Source organism: Bipolaris victoriae (assembly GCF_000527765.1).
Source record: "Bipolaris victoriae FI3 unplaced genomic scaffold scaffold_15, whole genome shotgun sequence".
In the NCBI taxonomy this organism is placed as follows: Eukaryota; Fungi; Ascomycota; class Dothideomycetes; order Pleosporales; family Pleosporaceae; genus Bipolaris; species Bipolaris victoriae.
The window spans coordinates 188,059-210,071 of NW_014575377.1; the positions used below are offsets into that span (position 1 = coordinate 188,059).

A 22,013-nucleotide genomic window follows, 5' to 3' on the forward strand; every position below is an offset into this window, starting at 1 on the left:
ACAAAAAAGTTCGGAAGCTTTCCGAAATCCATCAATGTCAAACTTTCAACATGCGCACAATATCGAGGAGTGCACAACCTCTGTTTGCGTCGCTTAGCCCTCTAAAGCAGACAAGTCGCATACGCGGACTCAATGCGACGCTCGTGCCGTCATGGACGCGCTCATTCCACGCTTCTGCGAACTTGAGGGCCGTTGACCTATCATACCGACTTCACGATGACTCGGGCAAGGCCAAGGGCGATCCAATTGTGATTATACACGGTTTGTTTGGCAGCAAGCGAAACAACCAGAGTGTTGGAAAGTATGCGCAAATCACTCAACACTTTCATTCGTAGTCAAAACTAATTCACTCCCAGTGCAATCGCACGCATCCTCAAACGCCCCGTCTACGCCATCGACACCCGAAACCACGGCGAATCCCCCCACGACAATGTCCACAACTACACCATGCTCGCCGAGGACGTCGAAGCCTTTCTAAAGAAGCATGAGCTGAAAAATTCAACTCTGATAGGACACTCCATGGGCGCAAAAATCATCATGACAATGGCCCTCCGCAACCCAGATTGCTGCGCCAACATCATCCCCGTGGATAACGCACCCGTCGACGCGGCGCTCTCAAGCGACTTCCCAAAGTACGCAGAGGGCATGCAAGCCGTGGAAAAGGCGCAGCCCAAGAGCCAAAAAGAAGCAGACAAAGTCATGGAGCCGTACGCAAAGGATCTAGCCGTCCGCCAATTCCTCCTTTCAAACCTTGTGCGAGGCGCACCCGGCGAACCCCTCAAGTTCCGTATCCCCGTCCGTATTCTGACCAAAGCCCTAAATAACATGGCCGACTTCCCGTTTACAAATCCCGATGAGGTCTCGTTTCATAAACCCGCGCTGTTTATTCGAGGCACGAAAAGTCACTATGTCAGCGATGAGACGTTGCCTATTATCGGGCGGTTCTTTCCGAGGTTCGAGCTTGTGGATATTGATGCGGGGCATTGGGTTATTAGTGAGAAGCCTGAGCAGTTTATCAATGGTGAGTTGTGTCTGTGATGTGTTGAGAAGGGAACGTACTAACGTGATGTAGCGGTTGTGGAGTTTCTGCAGGAGAAGGAGTAGATACCCCGGTATTGGAGTGGCTTTTTGAATAAGGGTTCCTGTTTGATCAATTTTATTGATAAATTCCTACCATGGGTTTTCTTGTTTTCCATAGATAGCCTTCGCGCTGCGGGGCTTTGTGTCAAATATAGAACTAGGGGGGTATCATTCTTATGCCAACTGAGAACATACTACTACAATCACTCACTGCCTTCCTTTATCTCCGTGAGGTGCCTCCAAACCCAGTACTCTCATGTCTAGTACTGGAGTAGCTATCTCCAGACGAACTCCTCGAGCTTCCTTCACCACCATTGTTCCAGCGACTCCCACTTCCGCTACCACTGTTGGAACCCCATCCACCACTCCTACTACTATTACCCCTGTTAGCAAACTGACCAGCAGCCCAGCCAGCAGCAGCACCACCCGCAGCACCAGACCAGAATCCCGGTCTCCAGCCCTGAGTAGTTCCATATCCCGACTTGGAGTTCCTGGGGTCATTAGGATAGTATGGTGGCGGTGGGTCATTGTTATCGTCGTTGTAGCCTCCGCCCCATCCACCACCACCACCACCACCGCCTCCACCCCAGCCAGGTCGGTTTCCACCAGCAGCGCCACCATTCTGTGCTTCAGCGCGGTTCCGCAATGCCGAATAAATCATCCAGAGCACAACGCCACCGAATAGCATCCAGAACAAAACTCCCGCAACCTTCTCGCCCGTAGTCCGCGGGCCATCACGTCGATCGTCGTCGTCGTCGCCCTGCCATCCGCCTCTTCCTTTGCCATATCGCTCGCGACCCTTGTCGGTAAGGATGAGTCTGTATTCCACTCCGCAGCTGCCTTTTAGGATATAGGGGTCCTCGGGGTAGTCGTAGCCTTCGCAGATGACGTCTGTGGAGCCGAGTTTGAATTCTTCAGGTAGGGAGGCTGTGCAGGTCCACTGGATGGAGTTCTCGTCGTAGTCGGAGCCGCTATTCTTGCAGCGCATAATCTCGGGCTCGTAGAGGCCGCGAGCAGAGCCTCCGATGCATTTTAGCTGTAATGTGTATGTTAGTATTTTCAACTAGCAGTGCTATGTTTGGAATGCTCGCGTACCTGGGGGATTGGATCAACGCGGCGCGCAGATGTTTGCTGCCCCTTTCGCAAGGTAAGACTTTGAATATTGGAAAGCTTGACTTTGTCTGATCGGAGGGCTTCAGCGCCACTGGCGGCCAGCAGCGCCGGGTACAAGAAGTTGGAAATATGCATGTCGTTTGAAAGGAAGCCCTAGGCGATGAAGAGTCTCAACATTAACATGTAAAGGTACGTAGATTATCAAGAACTTCACAGGTGGTAACAACACGTGTCAGGACACGGTAGCAGTAGAAAGAATGCCTTGCGCGTACTGGGGGGGGGGGGGCAGTGTTGATTCTAGAAACTCAGCGTGGCGGCGCCAGCCAAAAAGACCCGATGACGCACATGTCCGCGACGCACGTCCCCCCCTCATACCCAAGACTAGCGGCGCCATCCTACGCTACGGCGGTAGATCCGGACTAGCGGCGTGTGTGTGCTTCCCGCTCGTGTAGGTCGACATAGCTCGCCGCGTTAGACATGGGACGAACAAACTGTTAGTAGCGAATCCCACGGAAGCCTCGTCAACAACATCAACCATGAAACAGCGCATCACATACATAGTGCACAACTCCGACACCTTCTCGCCCGAGCAACTTGAAGTCGGGACCGACAAGCGAGGTCCCGTGTTTGCGTTGAAGGGCATCGAGGCGGCCAAGGAACACCGTATCACACTTGGGTTGGATGAGCTGCCTAAAAGTGTACGTTATTCCATCTAGCCCTACCTTCCCAACCTTGTTTTATTTTCTAAAAGATGAAAGGAGATGAGCTAATATAGATGGGGGGGGATACAGTTGAAATTCTTCTTCTCACAATGGCATGAAATGCATCTGCGATGGCAATCGCCCAAATCGTACATTGCAACTCCGCCGTTTACGTCACGTGTCTCGCCGGGTCTGCATGCCTTGTTTACGCCGCTGGATGATACGGCTGACGATGCGTTTTGCCTGGCGCTTCGTGAGTTGGTGTCGTCTGAGTTGAAGTGTTCGACTATGTCGCAGAGTGCGACAAAGGTGCCTGTGCTGTCTGAGCGGTTTGCCATGTCGGCTTCCTTGCAGTTTTATGGGCATCTAGGGGAGATTGATGGGATGAAGGAGGATTTGCAGCGGGTGCTTTGTGGGGGGAAGGAGAAGGGGTATTGTGTGGATGTGGTGGGTGAGTTTGTTACGGCGAGGTATGTTGATGTGGATTACGATACCATTTCACGGGCGGTGGTTGTGACTGCGGGATGGCCGAACGCAGGCGAGAGTGGAAAGGGATGGACCGATGAGATACGGTTACCGAGTAAAGACGCCAGGGTTGAGATAGGAGTGCTGAATCTGGAGGGAAACACTGATCCCGAAGATATTCAATTCGGCGGTTTCCTGACGGTCTTGGGCGAAGACGAGAAACCAAGTACGTCCTTGACATACAAAAAAGAACTCAGCTAACTCGAGCAACAGAACCCACGCGCTTCCAAACCCCAACCCGCCACTATCCCCATGTCGCCCCCTCCAAAAACCCCACTGTCAAACCATCCCCCCACCCCCTAACCTACACCACCAGCCTCAACCAACCCACTGGCCTCCACCCAACCCTAACTCTCACGTTCCCCGCCCAAAACCTCACAGCACCAGCCCCCAGCTGCAAACTCCACACCTACCTAACCCTCCCCTCCTACCTCTTCATCGACCAATACCAATTCAACGACTCCCTCTTCCTCGCCTCCAAGCACCTCAAGCGCCTGCGCTCCCTATCCGGCGCCACCGACCTCGAAGCGCCCGACTGGGCCGTATCCCCCTGGGGCTCATCCGCCTTATTCGAACTCGGCGTCCCTAAACCCGAGAAGATGGAGTATCCAGAGGTCGATGTCGGTCCCGACGAGAACGTCTGGGAGGGCTTGCCGACGCACAAAGAGATTCCAGAAGGCGACTGGAACGTTAGTATTCCGCTGCATACACGCTACCTACCTGCTGCGCCGAGCACGCATGCCACGTTGCCGGTGCCGTGGCCGGTCGTGTTTTGGGCGTGCAGAGCCGAGTCCGGGGCGCAGCATCCGTCGAATCCGTTTGATAGGGTGCATCTTGGGTATGAGGCCTTGTTTGGGCCCAAGACGCGGTTTATGACTGTGCAGCCCAAGGTCGAGGGCGGCAAGGAGCTGGTGGAGTGGATTGATGTGCCGGTGTTGGATACAAGGCAGGCGGAGTGGGTTAGGGCGGGGACCATGGGAGTGGTGTTTGTGGCGTTTTTGGGGCTGTGTTGGGTGTTGTTTGGGGGTGGGGCGAAGAAGGCAAGTACGGGAAAGAAGGAGGGTGAGGGGAAGAAGACGCAGTAGTGGACATCACTGTAGAGTGGTTGAGGAGATCAGGTAGTGTTGAAGCTCAGTTTGCTCCCTCGCTGTCATGCAGTATTATTATTTGGGTATCTCTTCTCTTGCTATACATGGTTTTCTGATGTCCGGGACGACATGTCATGAATTCCCAAACTATATTCAACTTCCATTTCATCAGGCCTCTCTAAACTACCGTCACGGGTGCGTCGACAGGGATGCTCGGGATAATGGGCACGGGGGTGCCTGGGAAGATGGGGTGAAGAGCATAGACTGGGCCCGCGCTGTCTTCGCCGTCAAAAAGCATCAAGTTCTGGATTGGTTGTTCGCGCTGGCCCAGCACGTTAATGACATCTTGTGCCAGTTGGCCGCCCAAGAAGGCTGTGACGGGCGCCAGCTCGCTGCCCAGATTCTGTAGGAAGCTTCTAAGAACATCAGCCCTGAGGGTTTCCGCAGGGAGGAGAAGCTCCTTGTGCTTAACATTGGCAATGGTGGTGAAGAGCTGAAGATCCTGAGGGGTGTGGGACGGGTAGATGCCATGACTGTTGCGCTGGTACTCCCAGAGCGCACGTACACATGTGAGTAGTGGGTGCACCCTCTTCAGCCTCCTGGGGTTGTTTGCAATATCGCTGGGCAAGGGAGAGTCTTTGGCCAGCATGAGTGGGCTGTAAAGTTCCTGCTTGGTGACAAGCTCAACGACCTTTCCATTCTCCCTCTTTACCTGGACGTCCTTGACGCGTCTGGTTGTAGTTTCCGGGCCAATCTGAGTGTCGCGATTACTCTTTTCGCGCTCAATGACAAAGTTGTGCTCAACAAGGTCGGCGAAGATGTAGCCGTACATGCCATGGGATGCGCCCACGTAAAAGGGCTTCTTTGCTATGCGCGCGCCTGCGTTGAGGGCCGATGTGGAGAGAAAGTCCATGTCGGTGGCTATGATGACGTCGTAAGCAGCATAGAAGCCGGGATCTTGCTCCATGCGAATGTCGGTCGTGATTGTCTTGACAACGACGCGTGGATTGAGCTTCTCGACCTGGGGCCTTGCAGCTTCGGCACGGTTCTTGCCTACATCGGCGTCGCTGATGAAGAAGGACGCGCCCAGGTCTTCTTCCGTGACATTTTCGTGGTCGGCGAGGGTGATGGAGCCAATGCCGGCGAGGACGAGGTTCTTTGCGATTTCGTTTGCGAGGGCTTTGATGGAGACAAGGAGGATGTTTGCGGTGCGAATCTTTTGCTGGGCTTGGACGCCCCAGAGGCGGATCTGGCGGTCATAGAGGGCGATTTCGTCTGCAGAAATCTGACTGGCCTGGGCAATGGCAGCGGCCGTCTGACCAGCCGCGTTTTCGGCAGGGAGAACGCCATTGGTTGCGGGCGGAGGTATCGCGGCGGGCTCGGTCAGGTCGACCATGGTTTGTAAGAGGGCAAGAGTAAGAGTGGAAGTGGATGGGGGAGCAGAAGGCGAGGTCAGGGCAGAAGAAGGCAATTAAGCGGTGGTATGACGTGGGTGAGGCAGGCCAAGTGGAGGTGAGAGGCAGGTTGCAGTGCAGTCGCCAACTACTACCATGCCATGTATGTTTGCAAGGTTGTAGACGTAGTAGATTGACAAAGTATAATTAGAGCGTCGGAATGGAATGCGGCTCTGCAGCCCACTTACTCCACATATACTTACTACATACTACGTAGCCCCCACCCCGCCACTGGCCACTGGCGAGGGCGCTGATGGTGGACGGCATCAGCCACAGCGTGTGTGAGAGGGCATCCTTCACCCTGCCTGCCTGTCCGCCCGTCCCCAGTTCCCTGCTCGCCCGTTGCCGAGAGCAGACATGCGGCATCCATAGTGTCCGCATCCATATGTAATAGCGCAATCTGGTCCCCAACTCCAACGTCGTCGATACTACTCGATACGTATATACATCTCCGCCCACACCTCGCCCTATATCAGCCTCTGTTCTCCACGCCCGATCTCGCCCTCTCCCCTCGCTCATGCTCAGCCGCGCCGACGTCACCAGCCATGCCTAGACCACCCCCGTCGCCATCGCCGCCCCCCGCAACTTTCCCCTTCACCACCGGCAGCTTCGACTTCCCCCATGCCTCGCCCTCGCCGCCAAGGGCTGCCCGCCCGCCCACCACATCGTCGTCGTCACGCAATGGGCCGCGCTCCATGACGGGCCAGCAGACTGCCGCGCTCCATGAGGCGTCCGCGGCCGCACCACCGCGAGAGCCCCCCAGGCGTGCGCGCGCTCGCACATCCACCCGACGAGGCCCACTGCACCGCATTTTCGGCCCTCCACGTGACAGCGCTGTTGCTCCCGATAATTTGTCGCGCCGCCCTCCCACGGCCAGTCCCAGCCGCCCCCGGGCGACACCGAGTGAACGCTACCTCCGCCGCTCCCAGGCCCGTATTCGCGAACAGCGCTCGGCCGCCATGGACCTGACCAACGACATGCCAGACTCGCTGAGTGACGTGCCCATCAACAACCCCTTCACCGCCAATGTAAATGCAAACATGCTCGCCCGCCCCCGGAGCCCAATCGTCCAGGTCAACAGCGAGCGCACCCACAAGCGCAGGAAGCTCCACCACGACACGACCAGCCCCGCCGAGTACATGTGCTTCAAGTATGGCCACAAGGGCCAGGTCGTGCCAGGGCGCCTGCGTATGGAAGTCGTGAGCTGTGACGGCGGCGAGCATCGCAGGGACAACCCCCCAGGCCTATACAGAGTCCAAAATGTCTTGAGGAACGATAAGAGTGTCTATTGCAGCGAGAGCTCACAATGCAACCTGCTGCTGAAACACATTGGCGAGGCCCCTTTTGCCCTAGAAAAGGTCGTCATTCGAGCACCGGACCGTGGATTTACGGCTCCGTACGTGTCTCCTGTTGATCGTCTAGTCCTACTGCTAACCTCGTGCCAGTGTCCAAGAAGGTCTTGTTTTCGTGTCCATGTCTGCAGATGATCTCTTGTCGGGCACATCTGCATACAGTTTGCATTATGATAATCGCTCCCCCCTTATGTCCCCCACGCCTAGCCTGCCCAACGAAGACAACGAGCAGATATCTCTGCGGGAGGCCCTTGAAGACCCGTCCGTATGGCAGTACTCCCGCCAAGGCACTCAAGAAGACATGGAGGAGCGCATCGAGAATCTTCGTCTCCGCAGTGAAAGGCTAAACGCCGAATCCGCAAACTTGATATCCTCATTGCGCTCGGACTCAGACCGTCGACGCATATTGCGTCAGATGGTCGAACATGAAGACGAGGCCGAAGCCGACAACTGTGACCATGTAGCAGATGATTCTTACAGCACTGCTGCTGGCATTTCGGCTCCTACCCCGCCACCCTTCACCGTCACAACAGCGGTTAGCGAAGATGACGAGTCGGACTCTAACGAAGAACTTCCTAGTGCTGCCATCATGGCAGACCGTCTACGAAGAGAGAGTCGTTGGCACCCAGAGAGCGACGACGAAGATGACGAGACAGTTTCGCGTCCGGCATCTATCCGTGGACCACCCACGTTGGGATACAGTCAGTACGGTAGCGAATGGAGAGAACGGAGAGAGCGGTACATGGAGCCAATTCGTGCGTCACGCATCACTGCACCTAGTCGCATCGAGCCATCCGAGCGCACCACAGATGCTGAACCACCCATTGCTCCGCATGCACGTTTTTTTATTGCAAAGAACAAGAACAAGATCACTATCAAGTTCCACCCAGCCATGTGAGTTTGAAAACAAATACGTCAAGATGAACCATGCTGACGCTGGCTATGCAGTTCCGGGAGGCATGTTCTACTCAAATTCTGGAGTCCCAAACGTGACGGCAACATTGACATTGAGAGTGTTCAGTTCTACGGCTATTCGGGTCCTCGATATTTTCCCGCTGTTCAACCACGGTAAACTGCAAAGCTTTTGCTATTCACGACATGACTATCCGTCTCTTGTCAACATTTATATTTGCACCAAGGATTAGACAATCGTGTCAAATGGGATAGCGTAGTCTATAATGTCTCTTGAGGAACTGCACATGACACATATGGTCTGGGCCTGTGCCTACAACCATGTACGAAATGATACCCAGATACAGTGTATGACTGTAATATTTATAGGAAAAAAATAAAACAGCCTTGTAAGATGATTTCTACCATGGTATGATGTGAATGTCTACAAAGGCTTTTGAGTAATGTGTGTAATGAGTATGGCAATGGTAGCATCGACGCTTAGTTTACCCGCTGCGTGCTTACGAGGGAAGGAGCATTAGAGCGACTAAATCACGTGATTGCCCTTCGAGAAGAAGATTCGACCACAACGGAACACCCGACTTTCATCTGACTCCTCATACCAATTCGTGGCGAGACGTATTCCTCAAAAACTTGGTAGTTCTAGAGAATAATCGAAATAGCGGAGTTATGAACTACAGCCTAACGAGGCTGTACCAAGATAAAGGGTGCGTATCCTGGTGGTTTCTCCGCACTAACGGTATGACCTTTGAAATGCATTAGGCTGGTCGGAAGTACATCTCAAGCGCCACTCAGAAGTAATACCATATTGAGACATCTATGAGGAAGCTGTACGCGCTGTAGCTGGCGGCTACGGCCTCCGCTGATCACCTAGCCTTGGACAACTCTTATTCCCTGTCAAGCAGGCAGCCGTTTTCTGATTTCCTTGTCACCTTCAACAACTCCTCACCATGGAATAAGCAACATGTTTTACCAAAATTCTAATACTTAGATTGCCCACACCAGCGGCTCTTCCAGTCTATGTCCAGGAATTCGTCGATAAGTTCTTCGCTTAAACATGTCGCCAAGTCAGAAACGATGCCGACGTGGCTTCCAATACCGCCCTCTGGAACCCAATAGTTTCAGATTACTAGAGCTCATTCCTGGAAAAAGTCTATCCGCCGATATTCATTGCAGGCTTCGGGACTATCAGTTAGATTCAGCACCACCATACGAAGCTCTCTCATATACTTGGGGTGTTGAGGAGAGTACATGCCGGATATCATTGAACAGTTTACCCTTCCACATTCGACCAAACCTTCGAGACGCGTTGCGTCGCCTGCGGCAATCTTCAAGTACAAGAACCGTTTGGATCGATGCAATATGCATTAACCAAAACAACGAGGACGAGAAAGGCGTCCAAGTACCTCTAATGGGAGACATATATACTAGAGCAGAAAGTGTAATTGCTTGGCTTGGTGAAGAGATATTCGATAGTGGGGTAGCTCTTGACTTCCTTCCATACTTGGCCGCCGTTGCTGAATTTGATAAGGAGTCAATCTGGCTGTTACACCTTGAGACCGACAAGTTTCTTCGACGAATAATGTCCCTTGTTCACCTGTTCTCCCGTTCCTGGTGGAAAAGAATGTGGATAGTCCAAGAAGTGGCACTAGCTCCGGATGTCCTCGTTTTGTGCGGCTCTCGGCGTGTTCCCTGGTCGATATTCCATTCCTTCACCACAGCATGGATGAATATCGGGCACGAACCGCTGCATTGGAGGTTGAATATACTTCAAAGAACTGCACTTCGTACCCTCGGCATGCTCGTCTCTGGCTTTGCAGAGGCATTAACAAGACTGCGCCAAGCACGTCAAATGAGTTCTTCCCCGCCTGAGCTACTCAAACTGTCAAATCTCCCATGGTCATTCAAATATCGATCGGTAACCGATCCTAGGGACAAGATCTATGGCCTTTTAGGCCTTCTTGGTGACCACAGAGTTCAGGTAGACTACAATAAACCATTCGAGGATATATACCTATCGCTCGTCTCCTCGTTCTTGTTGGAAGACAAAGGCCTGGATTTGTTTCGCTGGATGACTGGAGAGTACTATGAGACTAGGAATTCACGTCTTCCATCTTGGGTTCCCGATTTTGGTTCGAGATCTATCACACCAGTCTCCTCTTTTCTGCCGAACCAAGATGTAGGAGAGTCGCAGCGAATATTCATGACAGCTGGGCCAGACTGGTCAAGGTCATTTTCTGCTATTCAGTTTGGAGATGACTCTCGTACATTAATTCTCCGAGGCTGTCTGTTTGACGTGGTCAGTCAACGCGGATGGGTTTACCCCTCCCCAGATGATATCGGTCTTGCTGGCCGCGCAAATAGACCGATCCTTGGCCGCTGGAAAAAAAATGGCTATGAACACTCTGAATAGAACGTACCATTCGCCCCATGCGAAAGAGGATGCCTTCTGGAGAACAATTTTGACCGACCGGCAGATCGAAGGGCTTCATTTCGAGGAAAATGCTGGATGGATCCCTGCACAGCGACTCCCCCTAGATGCACAATACATCCCACCCAAAACCACGAAGGAGGAGGAGGATTTGTTGCAAGCTATGGAGAAACGACAACTTTGCTTGAATAGCCGAAGGTTTTGTATAACTAAGAAGGGTCATTTCTGCTTACTGCCACCGACCGCTTCCGAAAGCGACGAGATCTGTGTATTACTGGGCGGAGAAGTGCCCTATGTACTAAGGCGTACCGATTATCAAAGCCAGGGTACATATACGATGGTGGGAGAATGGTGAGCTGTCACCTCACTGCGTATTATTTTCCGTCACTGACTGGGCCATTAGTTATGTGCATGGAATCATGGATGGTGAGGCTATTACCGACATTCTGGAAGGCAGAAACAAAGGGGATATCTCCAAGCTTCGTTGAGGGTGACTCTGTTTACGAGAAATAATGTGTAAGAATTTACGTCACTCAATGTTTGGAGCCTAGTGTACTTATTTCGTTTCTTTTAGAGCAACAGCGTTCTTTGCCATGAACGGAAGGCACAGTAACGTTGCGCAAGTAGCCAGAACCTACTTCACATGATTGTATGTATGGACCGAAGGAATAAACTTTGTTCCGTTACAGGGATTGTCCCGCTATGGTCGGATGCATGTAACTCCAAAAGCCTGGCTCAACAGTACACTCAACCTCATCACTAATACAACGACACCCAGCAGTATACGAACGTATTTCGGGAAAATTGCCTGACAAAGTGGGAACTGATGTTGCACCGGCAACCGCATTTATATATGGCTTAGGTTGGCGTATATCTATACACGGCTCGAGCGGCATTTTCGATTTCGTATTATGCTACTCGCCCCGCCACAGCTACGTAACTGCTGCGCCACGATATTGCTTATACGCTGCTCGCACGGCCCAAGCCTTGTTCGACCTTCCCATGACGAAGGTAACCAATCAAGCCACAGACACTATGCTGTTTGCATAAACGCCTTAGCCTATGAAACAAAAGCAACAACGCTCCGCTCATCGCCGTGGAAGCCGACAGCATCATGTCCTGCACAAGCCATGCTTCGGTCGAACCTTTGACTTCTCAGATTAACCACCCATCGTGTCGATACGCAACAGTAGTTTGAGTGGGACTAGAACAGTGGCTTCTGCAACTAGATGTCATTGAAACGGAATCTACTAACGACCCGTTCCAGATATTGTACAAGCTGCTGTCACTCAAATACTGTACTGGTGGACTATCTGCACCCGATGAAGCGTACTAAGCTTGGATCGCATAAGTGCTGTTGTGTTTGTGCAGAAACAGGTTATACCCGAAGACGCGTCTCCGTGGGACACATCACATGTTCGATATTCGACTAAGCATCGTTCTACCAATCGTACCGCTAGACAATGTAGCCCGGAAATGGCTCAAAGCCAGAAGGCGTATATTCGGCCGCGCCACTGCAACTAGCCACACATCAATCTTCTAGCCTCACAAGCATCTATGGCCGAGCCGTTGGATGACTTACCTCTGGATGTCTGTTTGTTTGTATGCATGTATGTACAGAATCATGAAGAACATGGCCAAACTCACCCAGATTCCACTCCACACAGTTGACCGCTAGGCTGTGGGGTACATAGGACAAGCTTTCTGTGATCAGCACGATCGCTCGGCTGTTCGGCTGGCGCCATGCTAAAGCATACTAAGCTCCGCGGGCCAGTCTAGGCACCGCCACACTTTGGGTGGAACAAGCAATTACATCGTTAGGCTCGACGATCTGGGCATGATTCAACAAGCGCTTGGGGCAGAACCGGATATTCCGGCTTCGCGTTTGGTACTGGGAGCGCAATGCAGTAAACAAGGCCCCAGCAAGAAACAGAACAGGAAATATGTGCTGGATAAATAAATAAAAAAATCATGGTATAAGAAGGGCCCCCTTCTCATGCTCAGGCAAATATCTAAGCCATCCAACTCATCATCCATCCTCCAGTCACTACAAAAAAACCCTTTCAATCTCACACATACATTCACTCTCTTGAATTCTTTTCAAACAAAAACAACAACAACGCAAAAATGCTCTTCACCAAGGTCTCTCTCGTCTGCGCCCTCGCGGCCTTCGCCACCGCCGCCGACGTTACCATCACAAGCACCAAAGTCAACACTGCAACTGACACCAAGACGGCCGTCGTCGTCACCAGCACCAGCACCAGCACCCAAACTAGCACACACACTAGCAACCCTGCCCCCACCATGTCTGCCGGCGTTGCCGTCGGCATCGGTGCTATTGGTATCGCTGCTTTGGGCCTGTTGTAAACACATACACAATTCACCCGTTTTTCTCTCTTATTTTACAATTCTAGAAGAGGGGGGATAGCATTGTATGATATGGTATCAAAGGGGGGGGGGNGTTGTTTGTTGAATACGTGGGGGGAAGGGTAATGGAGAGAGAGAAGGTGCATGTATATAGGGTGCATGGATTAATGGAATGTTTTTCATCATCTGGAACTTGTTTGCCCTCTGTTTATCTGACTGAGTGATTTTTTTGGTGGTGTGGCTGGGACGCGTAAGCTGGATTGCACCATCGACTTCGTATGAGATGTGTGTCGTTCTCGTGTTTCGTTCTGCATGTCGTGATTGGGTAAGGGGTCACGTCAGTTTTTGTAGCAGAATGGAATACATGTGATGTGACTTGACGGGCCGCCTGGGTTGGCTTGACATGGGTCCGTTTCCTGTCAGTTAGCTGTTCGTGCTTTCTTTCTACGCTTACCAGCGGTCAATTCAAGCTTTGTGGATGACATGTGTTCCGTTCCCTCTTGTCCTTTCCTCAGCTAACATTCTCTTTTCCTTCACTTCCCCTGATCCATAGTAACTCACCATCTCGAGTCGCAGTCCCTTCACCGATGGAGCGGCTATTTCAGAAAAAAAAAACAGTACTTTGGAAGACAGTCCCTACGAATAGGTGAGACTAGGCGGTGTTAAAGCACTGTAAGCCTTGAACCTTACCCGTCCGCATGCGCTATAGGAGGCTTTTAGATAGGATATCAAGCCTTTACATACATACGTATTCTCACAAGTCGCATATCCACTTTTAGTACAATGTCTAACCATTCACGCACGAAGTTACTCTAAAAATCGCTCTATTGCCTGATGCCTACGTCCATTTCTTAGTCAAACCAAAAAAAAACATCACATCTACTCTAATACACCCAAGTCCCTCTCTCCCCATACTTAGTTCCCCTGATAAGAAAAATATAGAAGCAACCCCACACTCTCCACCTGACTACGACAACATCCAAAAACCAAACTAACCAATACGCTACAACCCGCGCTCTAATCCCCGTACGCAATATTAGACAACACACGGGACCCAACCGTTCATCTTGGCCCCCAAGTACCCGCCCTAGCCCCCTCCCCCTCCTGCCTGCCCTTACAAAACCCTAATTTCCGATCTGAGCCGCCCCGGCACCCAACCAATAAAAAGAATTCCCCAATTATTGTTAGCAAAAAACGCCTTCACTTCCCCCTCCCCCTCAAAAGAATTCCCTTGGAAAAATCATTTTGGTAGTGGGGAGGCGGAGACCCCATGATACTCTCATTTACCCCCCTTTTGCAAAAAAAAAAAAAAGGCGAAATCTAGCGTAGCGTTTCCGACGTATAAAGTCAAAAGACAGGCAGATTAAATTTGAAAGAGCGGGAGGTAACGGGATAAGCGGGGCAATGGGCTAACCCATTACTTTTCCCCGTTCTGCAGAAAAGAAAATGACGTACAGGGCTGATGGTAGTTGTCCCGGGATTTGCTTACAGGTATAGTATGCGAGTTTTATAGGTAATTTTGGAGTTGGAGGGAATGAATGCGGGGTTGTAATGTCCGGTGTTTGATTGGGGATACGGGAGGGGTGAGAGGGTTTGATTGTTTTGTTGTTTGGCGGGTTAGGAGCGAGGGTGATGAAGTATTGAATTTCTTCTTTTTGGATTGATCAAAGGACCTTGGGGGGTGCGTCGGTAGTGGCTAGTCTTACAAGTACATGTACATATAGATATCGAGGTTTGACGCCATCGCTTTGAAGAAATGCTTTTTGAAATCTGATATTGTGTACACTCAGAGAAGAACAGGGGCAAGCAAGACATTGCAAATAAGAATTCCATTCGTGAAGCTGACCCAGCAAAGCGTTTCATGGCCCAACCGAGTCTGAAGAATAGATACGATTTATGAATAGAAAATAACGACCAAAGGCCGATCAAGGCTTTGAGTCAAGAAAAAAAGTGGCTAAATGTAAAAGAAAAGAATATATGTCACAAAAAAAGGTCGTCTAAATCCGATCGTGAAGAGAAAAGGCTGCTACAACTTTTTGGGCCCAGCTATGCACCCAATACAGGTCACTTCGTTTAAGCGAAGTTGCTGCTGCAAGTCTTTGTGGTGTTAGCGGCAACGCTGACACCCTTAACGATGATAGATTGACCGCCGGAGCTGGTGATCTTGACGTCAACGGAGTCGGTACCGAAGCCAGCCGAGTTCTCGAAGAAGTTGTAAGGCTGCCTCTTGGTACCCTTCCAGGTCTTGCCGCCGTCGGTCGAGACGTCGAGAGAGGTGACCTGGACGTTGGAGTTCATGACTTGCATGGAGAACCAGTGGGCGCTGGTACCGGACTTGTTCTTGAGGACAATGGGGGTGGTGATGCCGCAAGGAACAACCTCCCAAGAGACGGGGATTATTCCCTTGGAGGGATCAGCGAGCTTCTTGAAAGCATCGGGGAAGAGGTCGAGGTGGTGAGGACCGCACCCAGGGCATTGATCGACAACCATGGCAGTGATCTTGTCGCCAGAAGGACCAGTGACGCTAACGCAAGTACCGCAAGCGTTGGCGGAATCCCAGTCAGAGTCGGTCAGCGCAGTGCCGAAGAGACCACTGGGAAGCGTGTATCCTGTCAAGGAGCACATGCCACCATCGAGGTTACCGCCATAGAAGGTAGCCTCGCCGCGCTTGGAGCCTGCGGAAGAGGATGTGGGAGCTGGGGAGGCGGAGGCGGAGGCGGAGGGGGAAACGGCCGCAGCAGCCGCAGAGACAGTGGATGAGGCAGCAGTGGGATACGCAACTGGGGTCTTGCTCTCAGAGGTGGCCTTTGCTGCCGGGCTGGACGCCAATTGGAAACTTGGGAGGGGAGCTTCGGAAGGGGAGGGTGATGCAGAGGCGAGTGGAGCGGAGGATGGGGTGGCTGCACATTCCGAAGCTGATGGGCGGACAGTCACAGTGACGTAGTCTTCGACGGTGCTAGTCGAGGTCGAAGGCTTTGGAGGCATTGAACCATAACCAGGTGCAGTGACAGTGACGTAGACCTTCTCATAGGTGGTGGCAGTGACGGTAGGTCTTGAGCAGGTGCTGGACTTGGTGGCCGTGACATCTGCAACCTTTGCGGCTGTAGCAGTCTCATACACAGTCTCGTACTCGGTCTTAGTGTAAGTCTGGACAGAGCAGTACGACTCGGCGGCAGCGAGGCCCGCAATGGGGAGGATGGAGAAGATAGTGGACTTCATCGTGTCTGACTTCTAGTCGACAGTTTAGTTGTGACAAGGAATGTGATAAATCGTATCAACGAGTTCAGGTAATGAGTGACAGCAGCGCAGCGGCTTGGAAAAGAGTGACTGGATGGAGCAGAAAGAATGACTAGAGTTTGGCTTTGCCACGAGGCGGACGAGATAAATGAAAACTCGACCAACAGAGAGCGCCCTGCCCAGGTACATAAACACCCAGGTCCGGCTGACACCTCATTTCACGAGAGCAGGGCAGCGGCAACGCGCTCGGACAAACTCCCTTGTGGAGATTTGGTCCCGCAAGCGACTGGAAATAAGCTCATCTCCTGTTTGATGTTCCCTTGTTCAACCTGCCAAAGACGGGTAATTTTGTCGCACGAGCAGCGCATTGTACCTCTTGCAAGCTGTCCCCGTGCCCGAAATATACTCTGACAAGCCGGTGTCTGGGATCTGGACGAGCTAAGGTTGTTTCAGAAAAAGGCTTGAGTAATGCTTGGCGCAATGGTAACTGGGGGGCCGTGGGTGATGAGGTGCTGGGATGAAGGATGCGCTAAAGGAAAATCAAACAGCAGCGAGATAACGAGGCGGCAACACATTGAGCAGAATTTCATATTCCTTGCTCGGCAGCCAACTTCTCGGCACATAAAGCGACGAGCAACCTGTTGCAGTTCATCGCGGCGGTGTTGCGAAAAGTGATGTTCGCTGTACATGCGCATGCAGTACGGGTGCCATCCAGGTACAACATGTGCCTGAGAACCTAGGCGTTTCCAACGAACACCTTGTAAGCAGCCTTCGGAGCTTTATCGGCGCAACGACGAAACCGCATATATAGTTACTACCGACGGGTCTAGAGCCGACCCATTGCAAATAATACCGCACATTGCCGGTGGATATTGAATTGTATGTTCTTGGGTGGATATCATGGCGGGTCTCGGCACAACTTCTGCTCTGCTGAGATGTTAGGCCCGCTAGAAAGACCAAAACAACACTTTGCCAGCTGCAAACGTCCCAATGCGGTGCGTGGCGCAGGTTGAATTGATCGTGCTTATTTGCGAGAAAGCTAGGATACCACGGAAGATCCCGATGACAGTGCCTGCTGTGGGATAAGATTGGGTCCAAACAGGATATCAGCAATTCCTGATGTACACACGTACGTACTTTTATGGCAACCAAGTGTTCTCCTTATACAGAATAACGGCATTCTTTTCCGTGATGCCCAGTGTAGGCGCCGCATGTTGATGGTATATTCAGCGTGGCGCCAAGGTGAAAATAGAGCCACCAGTTGTAAGTGTTCGTCGCTCTGGATTCCTATTCGACCCCGACTTGCATGGTACTCTATAGTCTCCGCTTTTGTAGTATTGGCATATTACATCCCTTGCGTTCTAGCACCTCATGTTCATTCGACAATGATGCAGAAGTTATTCATGCCTGGGCCATCTCGTATCTTCTTCTTTTCCGTGGTCGCTTTAGTAGGCTCCCCTGTCAGAACGAACATGTAGTAGCATAGTTTTGACGTCTTCTTGCTGAACGTCATCCTGAAGCCAATGCGGTCCATGATTTGCAGAAGTAGTTCTTCGTCCAGATAGCGGGAGTTGTCGATACACGGAAGTGGTAAAACGAAAAACAGTGCTGGTAGTGCAAGCAGAGAATCGTCCGTTTTCGCAGTATTCCTTCGCATAAACTTGGTAATACGCTTCAGCATCTCGCCTCGGCCAGTGGCTTCTGGTACGTAGTTGAGTACAAGCGATAAGGAGATGATGTCGAAGCGTTCGCTGTCAGTCGTTGGAAGTGGCCGCTGCATGAAATCCTGTTTCTCTATACCCGGTCCCTGGCTGTTGAGATCGATCCTTGTCATATCGATAATATTGGAGTACTTGGAGATTTCATTCTTAGTTGAAAGAGCGCCGATTTCCAGGCATCGAAGTTTGGGAATGATGTGACCTCGCTCCTTTGCTCCTAGCACGTGCGATTTTTGCAGCCATTCGACCAAGACCTTGCTCGAATCACCACCCCGATCCTTTGCCTGCCCCTGTTTACTTGCCGCCTGATACGTTTTTATACCTCCATTCTTTTCGATAGCTCGGGCAATCTCTTCTGCAGACGACAAGTCTCCCTTCTTCAGGGCTGCTGCGTGCTCCTTCTGTAAGCGGTGATGGGTGCGAATGATGGTCCGTGATCGCTCAGAAGTCATCCGCTCTTTCGGCTTGCTGATGGGTGGCCGGCCATGCGACAGAGTCTTCTGGCGCTTTTTCACAGCCATGATGGCGTTTGCGTCGCAAGTCACATGGTTCGCATGAGAGCATGCTGAAAGTTGGAGATGCAGCATCTGGCGCTAGCACTAGCGCGAGTTAGCCGAGCCATCGCACCCGACATGCCATCCGCCGCAAAAATGAATTGCGACTCTCGACACTAACCTCCAGGACCACCAACACCGCCAAAATGGGACCCAAGCCAGCATCCAAGAGTACGTTCACGCCTATATCGCAGCCACGAGATCGAGAAACGAGCACGCATACGTACACATTGCGAAGTAACGCCTGCACTCTAGCAGCGTGACCTTTGCAAAGGAACTTTGCAGATGCGCCTCGATCAGTTCCCCTTAGTTTGCGCTCAATGCTGACAATGTTTGCAGCCGCCACCAAGACCGGCAAGCAGGCCAACGCCGCTGCCAAAGCGGCCCTTAAGGGCGTAAGCCTCCCCTGATCCTCTTGAGTCGTGTCAGAAATATACCTCTGACGGGCTGTACTTCTCGTGTGACGGACACAATTAACGAGATGACAGTCGTATGCGAACAAGAAGCGCGCCATCAGGAAGAGCACCAGCTTCCACCGGTATGCCCTAGAGCAATACTTTCGAGATTCATATGTTAACAACTTTTTGCAGCCCCAAGACCCTCGAGCTGTCCCGCGCCCCCAAGTACCCTCGCAAGTCGGTCCCCCATGCTCCTCGCATGGACGCTGAGAAGGTTCTCATCCACCCTCTCAACACCGAGTCGGCCATGAAGAAGATTGAGGAGAACAACACCCTTGTCTTCATCTGCAACGTTAAGGCCAACAAGCGCCAAATCGCCGCCGCCCTCAAGAAGCAGTACGACGTCAGCTGCGTCAAGATCAACACCCTGATCCGCCCCGACGGCTCAAAGAAGGCTTTCTGCCGCCTCACTGCCGATGTCGACGCTCTCGACATTGCGGCTACCAAGCTCGCCATTGTTTAAATGAGGCGGTGTTTGTACGAAGAGAGGGCATGGGATGGTCATGATAGGGTCCTGGTTATACCCGGCAAAGGAAAAAAGCGATGTGATATGCATGGCGGGCGTTCATGGGATAAACGTAGTCAAGGTTGACTTCGAATGAAACAAATTTCCGCATGGCGCCAATACTCAACTTGGTCCTGAAACAAACATTTTTTTTTGCAGCTGACAATGATGTGTGATGTTTGATGTTTGATTGTCGGAGCTGTGATGTTACCTTTTTTTGCCAGTATCGAAAAGTTTACCGTTCTTTTTTCCAAGTTCATTGTAGCTTCGTTCATTCAATGCGTTCATACATGCATTTCTGCCTAGCATGCCATTCCAGCGTAATCCCTACTCAGCATTGCGATATATCCTACAGATGATTGACGTAACAACCATGTCGTATGCCCCCATTCATATCTCATCATGTCCTATCGTACACTGTCCCTCCCGCTCCAATTCCCATACTCTCCCCTCCAACAGTCCACAAATCTCTCTCCCTCTCTTTACCCCCTCAACCTCTCCAACTCCCTCAGCACCACCAAATTCGCATCCAAAAACCGATCTACGCACTGTCGCATACACGGCTCTTCGTACTTGTCTAGCTTTCCGGATTTAACAGTGCCCGTGGGGATGCATTTGCGGAAACAGGTGTCGGTTAGGGAGTGGATGGCTGTTTTGTTTTTTCTGTTAGCATTTTTCCTTGCGCAATTGATGGTTCAGAGTGAGGGAAGGGAGTGGAGTGGGGTTGCGAGAGGGAGGGGAGAGGAGAGGAGAGGAGAGGAGAGGAGAGGAGAGGAGAGGAGGAAGAGGAACGTACAAGATTGTATTCTAGCTTTCTGGCCTTCGTTCATGGCGAATTGCTGGAGTTCTTGCTTGTCGCGGTCGGATAGCTTGGAGAGATCGAGGTTGCCGAGGCCGCTGCCGAAGGAGTCCATGGTTGATTTTATTTTTTCTTTCTTTCGTTGCTTTGGTGGTTTCGGAAAGAGTTTTGTGGGGGTAGTTGCGAAACGAAGGAGTTTGCGCAAGGCGATTGTTTGTTTTTTTGTTTGGGTAAGGCGGGTATGCGGAGGTGGGTTGGGGGTGTGTGGATTTGCGGTCGCTATTGTTTGACAGAATTTCTTGACGTACTTGATGGGGGACGTCGGCGGTTTTTGGGGTTGCGCCGATCGGGGCGCGACGGGTGTTAGTCAGCGGGGGTGTTTACGATTTGACATTTTTCATGTGTGGAAGAGATGAAATGTTAAACATTTTATTACAAATTATGAGATTTTGACTCTGAATGGTGAGTAGGAAAGAAGTGTGATCAAGGTATGCGCAGACACCGGTGGGGTTACCTATCAGCCCGAATAACATGCTCTCTAACCATATGTCTTCCATTCTCACTTCTCATGATAACCTTTGGTCCTGCGTCTACATATCCCTCTCCTAAATCCGTGCTGGCGCTCCGCTTCCAGATAGGAGCTGTACCAGGGCCGGCGACATGAAATAAGAAGTACGGCCAACTACCTTCCTTCTCACTCTTGAACACCCTCACGTTGGCTATGTATTTGTTTCCTCCTAGCTGCCTTTTATGCTGCATCAAGAAATATCCTGCCCAGCGTCCAACCGGCGAGCCGAGTAGCGCTTTTCCTTCATCCGTATCCATGTTGAAGTCGTGACCTGGCCATCCATCTGGTTCGTCTTTTGGAGGTGACAGCGTACCCAAAGCGCGCTTGACATGTTGATTGGTTTCTTTGTTGATGATCATGGCAACAAAGAGATACTTGATGTTGTCCAGGCCTTGCAAATCATGTGCTCTATTCCAAAACGCCCATGCAATGTCAGAGACGCTACGTATAGCTGGAAGTTCTTCAGTGAGCGGCGCTCTTTTCCATAGTCTGTGCGCTGCTTTGGCAGCCGAGGAAAGCTGCATAGCATATACCGCTCCAGCTTCTGCATTGACGCCAATTGTATGCTCAGCGTTTGTGACTCTGTACTCTTTTCCACAAACTTCATACCGCTGGTCGGCTTTTTCGGGGATCTTTCCATTGTCTCCCAACCTGACAGCTGGACCATTGGCATGCTCAATTGCGAAACATTGGTTTGGCCCCCCTTTGCCCTTGCTGTTTGTCCTGATTCCAAGGTCCTTAAAGGCTTTCTTAAGCATGTGGCCATCGCGACTGTCGAAGTTGCACTCTGGGTCTGCTTGCCTGGCTAGAGCGTCGTTGTTATCATTGTAGCCCCATTCGCGCAACTTTTCGATGAGATTACCGTCAAAGGATGATTCCGCTGTGGTTTCTAAGCCGTAGAGGCTCGCTGCTTCCGCATCGTTGCTTTTCATGCCTTGCAACAGCTTTGCGCCTCGAGCAACGGAGAGCGTCCATGGATCGTCGGCAGCCGCCTTTGCTGGTCCAGACCACTCCTCAAGAGGATTTTCACTTGGAAGGGTGTTGTTGGTAGCGCTCGTGACAAGCTCGGAAGGGACATCCGGGACGACAAGGGCGTGTACAAACGTGGCGCATGCTGCACATGCAATTAGAAAGAGCGACCTCATGGAAGT

General features: G+C 51.6%; 12 protein-coding genes across 12 annotated transcripts; 5 read left to right on the plus strand and 7 right to left on the minus strand.

Moving 5' to 3' along the window:
• Positions 1 to 50: 50 nt before the first annotated feature.
• COCVIDRAFT_23870 (hypothetical protein) lies at positions 51 to 1,104 on the plus strand (the record flags this gene model as incomplete). The annotated part of the gene is made up of 3 exons (XM_014704389.1): positions 51 to 301; positions 357 to 1,021; positions 1,073 to 1,104. The coding sequence occupies 3 exons, from the start codon at positions 51 to 53 to the stop codon at positions 1,102 to 1,104; spliced, it is 948 nt and encodes a 315-aa protein (XP_014559875.1).
• A 196-nt stretch (positions 1,105 to 1,300) lies between these two features.
• On the minus strand, positions 1,301 to 2,328 carry COCVIDRAFT_13263 (hypothetical protein; the record flags this gene model as incomplete). The annotated part of the gene is made up of 2 exons (XM_014704365.1): positions 1,301 to 2,116; positions 2,176 to 2,328. The coding sequence occupies 2 exons, from the start codon at positions 2,326 to 2,328 to the stop codon at positions 1,301 to 1,303; spliced, it is 969 nt and encodes a 322-aa protein (XP_014559851.1).
• A 401-nt stretch (positions 2,329 to 2,729) lies between these two features.
• On the plus strand, positions 2,730 to 4,504 carry COCVIDRAFT_34961 (hypothetical protein; the record flags this gene model as incomplete). Its single annotated transcript, XM_014704458.1, has 3 exons — positions 2,730 to 2,891; positions 2,985 to 3,585; positions 3,633 to 4,504. The coding sequence occupies 3 exons, from the start codon at positions 2,730 to 2,732 to the stop codon at positions 4,502 to 4,504; spliced, it is 1,635 nt and encodes a 544-aa protein (XP_014559944.1).
• A 181-nt stretch (positions 4,505 to 4,685) lies between these two features.
• COCVIDRAFT_90492 (hypothetical protein) lies at positions 4,686 to 5,903 on the minus strand (the record flags this gene model as incomplete). The annotated part of the gene is made up of 1 exon (XM_014704459.1): positions 4,686 to 5,903. One exon carries the CDS (start codon positions 5,901 to 5,903, stop codon positions 4,686 to 4,688), a length of 1,218 nt encoding a protein of 405 aa, XP_014559945.1.
• A 753-nt stretch (positions 5,904 to 6,656) lies between these two features.
• COCVIDRAFT_34963 (hypothetical protein) lies at positions 6,657 to 8,385 on the plus strand (the record flags this gene model as incomplete). Its single annotated transcript, XM_014704460.1, has 3 exons — positions 6,657 to 7,357; positions 7,407 to 8,207; positions 8,262 to 8,385. 3 exons carry the CDS (start codon positions 6,657 to 6,659, stop codon positions 8,383 to 8,385), a joined length of 1,626 nt encoding a protein of 541 aa, XP_014559946.1.
• An 897-nt stretch (positions 8,386 to 9,282) lies between these two features.
• Positions 9,283 to 11,144, plus strand: COCVIDRAFT_13267 (hypothetical protein; the record flags this gene model as incomplete). Its single annotated transcript, XM_014704366.1, has 3 exons — positions 9,283 to 10,524; positions 10,559 to 11,007; positions 11,060 to 11,144. 3 exons carry the CDS (start codon positions 9,283 to 9,285, stop codon positions 11,142 to 11,144), a joined length of 1,776 nt encoding a protein of 591 aa, XP_014559852.1.
• A 1,329-nt stretch (positions 11,145 to 12,473) lies between these two features.
• COCVIDRAFT_90667 (hypothetical protein) lies at positions 12,474 to 12,629 on the minus strand (the record flags this gene model as incomplete). The annotated part of the gene is made up of 1 exon (XM_014704461.1): positions 12,474 to 12,629. One exon carries the CDS (start codon positions 12,627 to 12,629, stop codon positions 12,474 to 12,476), a length of 156 nt encoding a protein of 51 aa, XP_014559947.1.
• Positions 12,630 to 15,096: 2,467 nt separating this feature from the next.
• Positions 15,097 to 16,242, minus strand: COCVIDRAFT_90515 (carbohydrate-binding module family 63 protein; the record flags this gene model as incomplete). The annotated part of the gene is made up of 1 exon (XM_014704462.1): positions 15,097 to 16,242. One exon carries the CDS (start codon positions 16,240 to 16,242, stop codon positions 15,097 to 15,099), a length of 1,146 nt encoding a protein of 381 aa, XP_014559948.1.
• Positions 16,243 to 17,635: 1,393 nt separating this feature from the next.
• Positions 17,636 to 18,499, minus strand: COCVIDRAFT_90668 (hypothetical protein; the record flags this gene model as incomplete). The annotated part of the gene is made up of 1 exon (XM_014704463.1): positions 17,636 to 18,499. One exon carries the CDS (start codon positions 18,497 to 18,499, stop codon positions 17,636 to 17,638), a length of 864 nt encoding a protein of 287 aa, XP_014559949.1.
• Positions 18,500 to 18,678: 179 nt separating this feature from the next.
• On the plus strand, positions 18,679 to 19,453 carry COCVIDRAFT_34968 (hypothetical protein; the record flags this gene model as incomplete). The annotated part of the gene is made up of 4 exons (XM_014704464.1): positions 18,679 to 18,703; positions 18,872 to 18,927; positions 19,021 to 19,070; positions 19,123 to 19,453. 4 exons carry the CDS (start codon positions 18,679 to 18,681, stop codon positions 19,451 to 19,453), a joined length of 462 nt encoding a protein of 153 aa, XP_014559950.1.
• Positions 19,454 to 19,977: 524 nt separating this feature from the next.
• On the minus strand, positions 19,978 to 20,409 carry COCVIDRAFT_90679 (hypothetical protein; the record flags this gene model as incomplete). The annotated part of the gene is made up of 2 exons (XM_014704465.1): positions 19,978 to 20,144; positions 20,292 to 20,409. The coding sequence occupies 2 exons, from the start codon at positions 20,407 to 20,409 to the stop codon at positions 19,978 to 19,980; spliced, it is 285 nt and encodes a 94-aa protein (XP_014559951.1).
• A 395-nt stretch (positions 20,410 to 20,804) lies between these two features.
• On the minus strand, positions 20,805 to 22,007 carry COCVIDRAFT_23879 (hypothetical protein; the record flags this gene model as incomplete). Its single annotated transcript, XM_014704390.1, has 1 exon — positions 20,805 to 22,007. One exon carries the CDS (start codon positions 22,005 to 22,007, stop codon positions 20,805 to 20,807), a length of 1,203 nt encoding a protein of 400 aa, XP_014559876.1.
• Between the last annotated feature and the right edge of the window lie 6 nt (positions 22,008 to 22,013).